The sequence below is a fragment of the Condylura cristata genome, unplaced genomic scaffold, assembly GCF_000260355.1.
Source record: "Condylura cristata isolate star-nosed mole 26May11 unplaced genomic scaffold, ConCri1.0 scaffold00013, whole genome shotgun sequence".
Lineage (NCBI taxonomy): Eukaryota > Metazoa > Chordata > Mammalia > Eulipotyphla > Talpidae > Condylura > Condylura cristata.
Genome location: NW_004567114.1, coordinates 5,436,090 through 5,445,514, shown reverse-complemented (window position 1 = coordinate 5,445,514; position 9,425 = coordinate 5,436,090). Strand labels below are relative to the sequence as shown.

Here is a 9,425-nt window from a genome sequence, read left to right as displayed (position 1 = left end):
GCTTTAACCCGCTGCGCCCCCAGGGAGGGCCCTTACTGTCTTAATGCCCCTGAGCATTAACCTGGGAGGAGGGGTAGTGTCTCACAGCGGGACTTGGGGGCCTGGCATGTCTGTGAGTTGCAGCAAGTGGCTGGAACCGCCACCCGCAGAGTGGGCAGAGCGTCTTCTGCCCATGCCGGGCACCGCACTGTGGGCTGGCCACACTGTCCGTGGGGAGCGCCAGGAGAGCCTGCGAGCCGCTGGGTGCCCTGGGGGGCTCCTGGGGCGCCCTGGCTAACTGTCTCTGTCCTCCTCCGCAGCTGCCCATGATGGGGGGAGCCTTCATGGACTCGCCCAACGAGGACTTCAGCACGGAGTACTCCCTCTTTAACTCCTCCACCAACGTGCACGCGGCGGCCAACGGCCAGAGCCTGGCGGAGGAGCCCGCGCGGTCCTCCAACGACGCCGTCCTGCTGTGGATCGCCATCATAGCGACGCTGGGGAACATAGTGGTGGTGGGGGTGGTGTACGCCTTCACCTTCTGAGCCGCGGCGGCCACCCGAGCGGCGGGCAGCGCCTGCGCCGGGCTCCCCAGCCGCGCCCTGCAGTGGTCACTTCGGGGGGGTTCCGCAGCTCGCACCTTCTGGAACGTGGGCCCTGGCCACGCCCACAGGCCCAAGGGGCGGCAACCATGCTTCCGGAAGATCCCCTTGCACCCCTGATTTCAAATACCCTGTTCTGTCCACGAGCGGCTTCGGAACAAGAGGGAGTGGACTTCCGGCCCCCAGAGGCGAGGGCCAGGGAAATCTGGACGTTGCTTTCCAGGAACATGAGACCTGAGGGAACCGCCAGCGGGACTTAAAATGCAGCCAGGGTTTGAGGGTGGGTTGCAGACGGTAGAGGGGCGCTGACGCATACTGTTTCTATGCGGACTTGGGGGGTTGCCCCGCGGGACTGTTTTCTCCCATCTTGGACTCCCACTGCGTCCCCTGGTATTGGTGGCTTTCACTTGAGGGACCGCAGAATATTCCTCTCTTAACTGGCGCTTTTGTCGTCAGACACCTGGGCCCTTTGGGGACCCAGATGCATCAGGACACCCCAGGAGGGGGCATAGCGGGCAGGCTGCGGGGTCCCCTGTGGACTGCGGGCCTTTGCCTGCTGGATGAGCTGTGTCCCCCGTTCAAGTAGAGGGAAGCACCGTGAAAAATCAGTCATGCCAGGCCGTTAACCCTTCAGTCGTCCCCTGTAGATGCTTTTTGAAAAATCACAGCTTTTAGAGGTGAATAAGCACGTGTCCACCTACTCACCTGGCGAGTGGCAGGAGGAGGGAATGAGTTGCCTGAAATCACAGGGCAAGTTCGGGGAGCAGAGGGAGCAGAGGGGGCTGCTGCTGCTCAGCTCCGGCTCTGCCTGCCCCAGCCCAGCACCCCAACCTGCTTCTCTGTCGCCCATGGCACAGCCGCCCTGGGGTTTGCTGTGTGGACGGGGCGGTCAGACACCCACCTTTGAAATTGGCTACGTGCATTCACTGGCAGGTTTGAAGGTGCTTTGTACACAAATCTCCTTAAATTCCTGAAGTCGGTGTTTAGGAGCCCCGTGCAAGGACCAGAACAGGATGGGGGGTGTTTTCTTGCACCCTTGGGGAGGTGGCTTCACAGTGCTTGTCCTCCGCCCCCAGCCCCAGGCAGCCTCCCATGCAGGCAGGCCGGGAGCAGCCCAGACGCAGGTTCACTGGCCCCCAAGCTGCAAGCGTCTCCTCCCTGCCCTGTAGGAAAAGAAAATAAATGGCCAAACCCCCCCTCTGTGGCTGAGACACGCCTGGGTAAGGAGCCCCAGGTGTGTTTGGGAACAAGGCAAAGGGCTGCTTTTGTCGCTGCTCCCAGGAGACCGTTCCCGACGGCAGGCGAAGGGACATCTCAGCTAGCCAGAGGCAGCCGCTTGACCCCGGCGGCGGGCACCGAGCTGGGCAGCTCCTGCAGATGCCCCAGCTCTGTTACTGGCCGCGTCTGGCCCTGCAGCGCCTTCTGCCTGGTGCTTCAGCTCAAGCGGTCAGCGTGGAGCACGCCACCTGCTGGCGTGACTTTTGCAGAGAAGGGATGTGGGAACTTAGGCCTGGACACCTCTGGAATCTGCTGTTTGCACGAGCAGATGCGCCCACAGCCGGGCCGGACGGGGCCAGCGCAGGCAGAGGCCTCTCCTCCAGCCCTGGGTCTGCCCCTGCAAGCGAGTCCTCCGGCCTGTGTGCTCATGTGAAGACCGGGAGGGGTCAAGCCAGGGCTGTGGGGCTCTCTGGTTCGCCCCAGTGCACCCCACGCCCCAGGCTGCCACAGCCCTGTGAAGAGGTGAGTGGCAGCCCCTGGCATGGGTTGTGATGGCAGGGGGCAGAGGGCTCCTCGGCCATGGTGGTGGCTCTAGAGCACACTCCTGCCTCCCAGAGCCCAGGGTTCCCTGGGCATTTCTCTGGGTGCAGACCTCACCCCTGTGAAGACGTTTTTTTCTCCTAGAAATGTGGCTTACACTCAGCACCCAGCTCTCTCCCATTTCAGCAGCAGGGCCTCGGGAAGTCTGGGCATTTAGGCCCCATCCCGCTGCCTTTGACTTATCCAGGTTCCAGTGGTCTTGCTCAGGCGCCCACCACCTGTCTCCCGCTTCTTCTGTTTTTCTCTCCTCCGTCACTCAGATCACGGTGCACGGAGGTGGGCACTTTGGGTTCTGGCTGCCCCACCCCGGGCCCTGAGGAAGGTGGAGACAGGCGCACCCGCACTGCGGCCAGTGCCCTGGGGGGCTCACACTGACCCTCCCGCTCACCTCAGAGCAGCATGGTGCCCACACCGGATGGGCAGGAGCTCAGAGGAGTGGGGAAACACGCCTGGGGCCACACAGCCTGAGCATGAGGACTGTGTGACCCCAAACCAGGCTCTGCTGGGACACTCCACAGCCTTCGGTGACTGGGTGGCTCCTTCCAGCCCCGGAATCGCCGAGCAGGGGCACAGATGTCCATGCGGCCTGCCCCTCCGGCCCCCGCCCAGGATCTGACCTCCCTGGAGCCCCTTGGGCCTCCTCAGCAGGGGTGGGATATCCTCTCTGGGGCCCAGCCCCGGGCTCCCATGAGGGCATCTCCTGGGCGGACTTGAGCCGAGTGCACCCTGAGCAGATGAGCCAGTGCAGCCTCTTCAGTAACTGCATTTGCTGGAATGTTCTCTGTGCCGGCCCCTCTGCCTGCCCCTTCACCTCCCCTCTGCTGGCATCAGTGTTCACACTCAGGGCCAAGGCCTGCTGTCACTGGAGCTTGGGGTCACACACCACCCTCGCCAGGCATGTCACACGCCCGGGACCCACCTCTGCAGGGCTGATGGCACCGCCTGCCCCTCTCGGTCACTGCTTTCCTCCCCTTGCCCATGAGATCAAGGTCAAGAAGCAAATGAGACTTCCCCACTCCCTCTCCCCTCCAGAGGGAGGATGCTGTCCGCAGGACCCTGGGGAGGAAGGAAGGGCTCGTCCATTTAGCTGACCAGTCATCTTCCAGCCACTCTAAATGGACGGCCTGGATGTGGGCCAGACCGCAGCGTGTGTCGGCCCCTCCCTGGAGACCAGAGTCCTGGCGGTCGTCTCCTGCTGCCTGAGTCCTTCCAGATGCGCAGTCCTTTGCTTCTGCAGGACGCAGCCGCCCGCTCGGCCAGCGGTGATGTTACTGGTAATTACACTCGAACTAGCCGCTGGGCTTGCTGCTCCTTCTGCTGCCAGTCCCCTGTCTTCCTTGTGCTGTGTGCTTGTTTGTACCTCTGTCTTTTCACTTCCCCTGGGGGGAGCAGGAAGCAGGTTGCTGAGAGCTGCCCATGCATCACTGTCCTGCTTTCCTGCTGGGGAGATGAGGCCAAGCTCCGTACTGGGAGCTGGGGCTCCACCTGAGCTCTGTTGGCTGTGCAGGCTGGGCACCTAACTCCCCTGTGTCTGCCACCTGCCTGAGAGCCCCCAGACTGAGTTAGCCCAGGCAGGGATGGGGGGCGGTGTTGGTCCTGGGGAACAGCTTAGGTGTGAGTCGTGGGCAGGGCTGTGCGGTGATGTATGCCTTTGTCAGGCTCAACACCTCAGGGCCATGAGAGGCCTTAGAGAACATTGAGTTGGGACCTCTGGTGTGCAGAGGACATCTTGGACTGGCTCAGGGAGAGTGGACGGCCCCTGGAGACCCCCCCGGGGCACCCAGCAGCCTGTGCATCACCAGGAAGCACAGGTGTCATGGGCCACCAGCTTTGGCCCCGGGAAAGGCCTGGCATTCTCTGCCAGCTTCACTGGCCCCCTACACCCTCTCCTGTGCAATGCCCACTGGCTCCCGGGGCAAGTCCAATGAGCTGGGCTGTCGTCTCCGGGAAGCCCAAGGGGATCATCTCGGGCCCCTGCCCCCACGGCTCAGTGAGGGACAGCAGAGAGGGTGGCCAACAGCCTGGACTGAGCCCACAGTCTCCACAGCCTCTGGGAGAAGCCCAGGCGATCGGGACACACCAAGCGATTTGGACTAACGGAGCCCAGCTGTTGCCAGGATGAGCATGGGAGTGGCCCTTTTATTTGGGGCTGCAGGAGGAGTGGGCAGGAGACAGGACAGGTAAACCACAGTGATTGGAGAAGAGGGAGGATGCCCTTAGGGTGAGGTGTGTGGAGCGGGGAGCGGCCAGGAGGCTGTCCACTGACCACAGAAGTGGAGGGTGTGAGTCTGCATCGTTTGTTCACTGTCAAGTCACACGCTGGTCATCAAGACAGAAAATGGACATCGGGGAGCCCCAGAGAGGCCCTGACCTCCAGCCCATGCTAGATGAGGCTCTGACCCCTGGCCGGCTCCTACTGTCCTGGGAGATGTGAGACCCTCTCCCCTCGGGGAGCGGGTGGGACTGAGCCCGAGGCAGTGGGCAGGGAAGTTGAATGCTGTGGGTCCAGAATCCTGATCCTGCACTGGGCCGCACACGCGCACACACACGTGTGACCTGCACACCTGCAAACATACATGAACACATGCACCTACACGTGTACACGCACACACACACACACAAGGCTGAGCAGCTACCAGCAGCCCCAGGGTCTGCCTCTCCAGCCAGGTGCTCCCACATCTTAGGGATGCCAAGGACCACCTGCAGGGAGCTCCAAGCGTTCCCCAGCCTCACAGGCGATCCATCTGGGACTGGCGGGCAGGCAGGAGGCAGGCTGGCAGGAGGTGTGCTTCCAGGCTTTTCCACCTGAGGAAACAGGCACCGAGGGTTTGGGCGAGTCACCGGCCAGTCAGCAGGAGGGCAGGTCTTGAGCATCTCTGTGGAGTTCGTGAACCACCACACCAGCTTTATTCCTTTGGCAATGTCTGGGGACAATTTGGGGAGGAAGCTAGTGGGTAGAAGCCAGGGACGCTGCTGCGGATGAGGGGCTGGAGTCCGAGAAGCCTTGGGCCACCTGGTTCTCAGGCTGGCGGTGTCCCCCGAAGCTCCCCATTGCCCATGTGTGAGCCACTGGTGAAGCCAAGCCCGCCCTCCTGCACTGTGGCGTCTCCAGGCCTAGCCTGGAGAGAAATCCCACCGGCCCGAGGCGGGGCCCGAGCATGTGGCAGAAATCCACACGGCTCCATTTCTAGGGCCTTCGTGAGCCTTTCAGCCTAGGTGGGAGCTGAGCTGGGCCCCCCCGGTGACTGTCCCTGGGGCCTGGCCTCGCGCTAATAGTGGGAGGAGCTCAGAAGGCGAGTGGGTCTGCTGACCGCCGGGCTAGGCCGTGCCTTCTGGCTGGGTCCTTCTCCACACTCACCCCACTTCCCCGGTTGAGGGACATGAGCGTTCTACTCTCCACATGCTACAGAAACCTCATTCTTACAACTCACTGCCCTTCGGATACCAGTTCTTCCTGCTGAGAGCATCAGGAATGTTTGTATCTTTCGAGCGTTTTCATAATCAGCTTATGACTAAGTAGTTGGCTGTATAAAATGATGTTTTAACTATTCTTGTGGACCTTTGCTCCCGAGCCCCCGGTTTCGCTCGGAGGTCACTAACTTCTACTACAGTGAGACGGTTATTTCTTAACGTGGGCTCCCACATGCTCTTCTGCTGAGCATCCCAGCCTAAGGGGTGTCAGGATGTGGCTGTGAAGTCACCTCTGTCGCTGTGTGCGTCGCTGTCTTTGGCTTCTATTATGACAATAAAGAACACTAACTCCTGTCTGCCTCACACCTGTGCTGTCTGCGGGGAGTGGTCGTACATCCCCTCAAGGCTCCGTGAGATGCCCCCCGGCCCACCCCAGGCAGGACAGACCCCTCCCGCCCCCACCCTAGCCCCACCCCAGCTCCCCAGTCTCACACCTGCAGCCATAGAAGAGGAGCTGTGTCCTGGGTCACTTACTGCACCTTTATCCCGCTGGCCTGGTCCCCACGATTTCCCATTTGGCCTGGGCAGGCCCGGGTCTCAGGCTCCAACGGAGGTCAGCCTGACCACGGTTGATAGTTACAGCTGCCAGCTGCCGAGCCTTCTCTGCAAACTGTACAGTAACATTAACTAAATAGGTGATGCTCTATGCCCTGTGCAAGGTTTTGCAAATGACTAGCTGTGAGTGGGGGGCCTCATCTTGGGGGAGAGGGAAGGAGAGCCAGAGGAGGGCCTCCTGAGCAGCTGGCGCCCAGACCAGGGTCCAGTCTTAAGACAACTGAGGTTCACATACTCGTTCATTCAGCCCTTCAAGACCCACTATGTGCTCTGTGCTAGTCTGGACCGTGGGGGTGTGTGAGTGAGCGAAACAGTGCACTCGTCACCTTCTGATGGCAAACATAGTAAAGAAGCAGATAAAGAGCACGTCGAGTGTGACACAGTGAGACATAGGTGACCGTTGCTGGCCATGTGGTACTTTGTAGTCAGTACTGCCGAGGGTAGGTCTTCCACTAAGAACGCCTGTGACCTCCCGCCACGAAGGCTGGGGTGAACCTGGGCGGTTCGCCTCGGGCCTTCAAGGTGCTCCTGGCGGCTTATGCTACATACGCTCAGCTTTCCACGTTTCAGCCACGCTGCAGTAAAGTGACGTAAGGAAAAGACAGATTGGCTCAGCGCTCCTAAACCCTTGGGGTTGCCCCCTCCTCCACGATGGCAGGGGCCACGGCAGTCTTCACCGCTGGCTGCCGGGGCCCTGTCCGTCACCGGCGCGTGGCAGCCGGAGTTCCAGGCCTGGACTCAGGTGTTGCGGCCACAACTGGGCTCCAGGCCTCCGGCCACAACCCTGTGGCGTTTGGCCCGTCTGTGAGCCCACGGTGCGGAGCGGGTTGGGCTGCCACCCACAGGGCCGAGGAGAGGAACACGGGGCGGGAGATGCCGATGCCAGTTCCCGCAGGGTGGGCCCAGGGCCGCCCACTGGCCTGAGTGCCGTGCCCACCCGCCCACGTCGCCGACGCCGGTCTCCACTTAGCCGCGGACACCAGTGTGTGCTCGGAACTGCGCAGCATTGCTCACAGGACCTCGGCCAAGGGTCGTTATGTTAGATGCAGGTATCTAAACACCAGAACTAAAGATGAAGGGTAAACTAGAGATACGGTAAGAGTTTTGTCACTGTTTTTGCTAGCTGTACAGAGGGAATTCACGGGGATTGTAAGTCAAGCCGTCTTCGCTCTTGCACGTGGCCATCCCGCTGTCCCGGGGCCCCACACTTAAGAAGAAGTTTATGACAAAGGACCTTTCACTGAAAATGGCCAAAGCACCAAGATTGTATATGGCTGTGCAAAGTTACGTGTTAATTTAGAGGTATTAAAAGTTACTTTAACTCATCTTTGTTCATTGAAGAGAAAAAAGGATGCTTGTTACAAAGTCAGCCACTAAAATTTCCCACCTCCCTGGGCACCCTTCCCCCCACCACGTGCTGTGTCCCCTTTTGGGGGGGGCAGGGGCGGCGGTAGGGGGAGGAGCATGTTTGGGTGAAGATTGCATATCTAGGTGGAACGCAGCCTGGGGGGGGGCAGGGCAGGTCTGCGGAGGGCACATGAGTAAGCGAGTCCCCTTGGCAGCCCCGCTGGGGGTGCCAGGAGCAGGAAGCCAGGGCAGAACGGGCCCTGGGGGCTCTGGGGGCTCTGGGCTGGCAGCTGAGCTCCCACACCCCTACCTGGAGGGGCGGGGGTGAGGGCTGCGAGAGGTGGGACTGCCTTCAGAGAATCATGGAGAAGCGCCATGACTGCCTTTCCCTCAACCTTCTGGAAAAGCATTCAAAACCCAGGAAAGCGGGTGCCTCGAATGCCTTCCCTGAGGGTGCCAGTAGGGGGCACCTGACTCCGAGCCCGGGAAGCGACTGATGGACAAGACAGCGGCGGGGACCAGCAGGGGGCAGTGCTGGTCAGGAGCGGGAGCGCCTGACTCCTGGGACCCCTGGCAAAGCCCTGGCTGGCTGGGGAGCTCTGGCTGCAGCAGTGGAGACTGCTCGGGAAGGCGCTCCCGCGCCGCTGAGGAAATGCACCCAAGCCCTCGGGTTCCCACCCCTGCAAATGCCGAGAGGCAAGAAGCGGGGTTCAGAGTGGTGGGGGGTTGGGGGAAGGCACCGCTTTCAGGCTCTGCTGGTGGCCCAGATTTGTTCTGATAAAGCTATGATCGAGTGTTGGATACACAGACAGGAAAGCACACATCTGTGTTCACTGTCAGCGCCCACCCCCGGAAACCACGGGTTCCGTCAGCCAGCCCAGCAGTCCCAGCTCATCCTGACACCGCAGAAAGCACGATGATGTAGGCTGCCCGCAGGTGCTTGCATCATATAGAAGTGCGGGGCCGGCGGTCACACAGTATTTCCTTCTCTGGCCTTTAGGACTGCAGGCTTCATCTAAGGCTGTGACCCTCTTTGTATTTATTTTTTGCAACAAATTACAGAGACTGCTCTTGCACGTGGCCATCCAGCTGTCCCCAGGCCCCACACTTCAAGGCCCTTCTCTGCTGTCCTCTAATGCCCTTTCCTGCAGAACAAGGGGTCCAAGGAACTAGGAGGACTTGTCTCTCTGGATCCCCCTTCTAGACACACTGATGTACTGATGTACGCAGACACCAGAATCCTGGCCCCTGCTCCAGGCCTGGGTGGCCTGTGCTTTGAGAGCTGACCGCCCCATGGATCCCAGGGCAGCGCCAGAGGACAGCACTTTCTGAGATGGCGTGGAGCGCAGATGTGCAGGCTGGAGGGTTGGGGGCAGTCCCAGGGCCAGCCACTCTCCCTGAGCACCATGAACCAGCCCAGAACCCCACAGCCACACTGAGGTCCTCCAGAGAGACAGAACCAATAGCGTGTGATGTCTGCAAAGACACCGATTTTAAGGAATTGGCTCATGCTCCTGCCTGAAACCTGACCAAAAACTGGGAGGCCACAGCTTAACTGAGTCAACAGAAAGTGAAGCATAGCAGAGTCCGACAAGCCCGTGTCCAAGTCAGCCTTCCGGGTGGTCACACATGGAAGGAGGAGGCCTCACCCAC

General features: G+C 60.8%; 1 protein-coding gene across 1 annotated transcript in view; it reads left to right on the top strand.

The window, feature by feature from the left end:
* LOC101627169 (chromosome unknown open reading frame, human C14orf132) overlaps positions 1-6,164 on the top strand; it is a 45,642-nt gene extending 39,478 nt beyond the window's left edge. Inside the window, exon 2 of the mRNA XM_012724561.1 lies at positions 300-6,164. Coding sequence (XP_012580015.1) covers positions 300-524 — 225 coding nt within the window. The 3' untranslated portion in view covers positions 525-6,164. The remainder of the gene's footprint in view (positions 1-299) is intronic.
* The last annotated feature ends 3,261 nt before the right edge of the window (positions 6,165-9,425 follow it).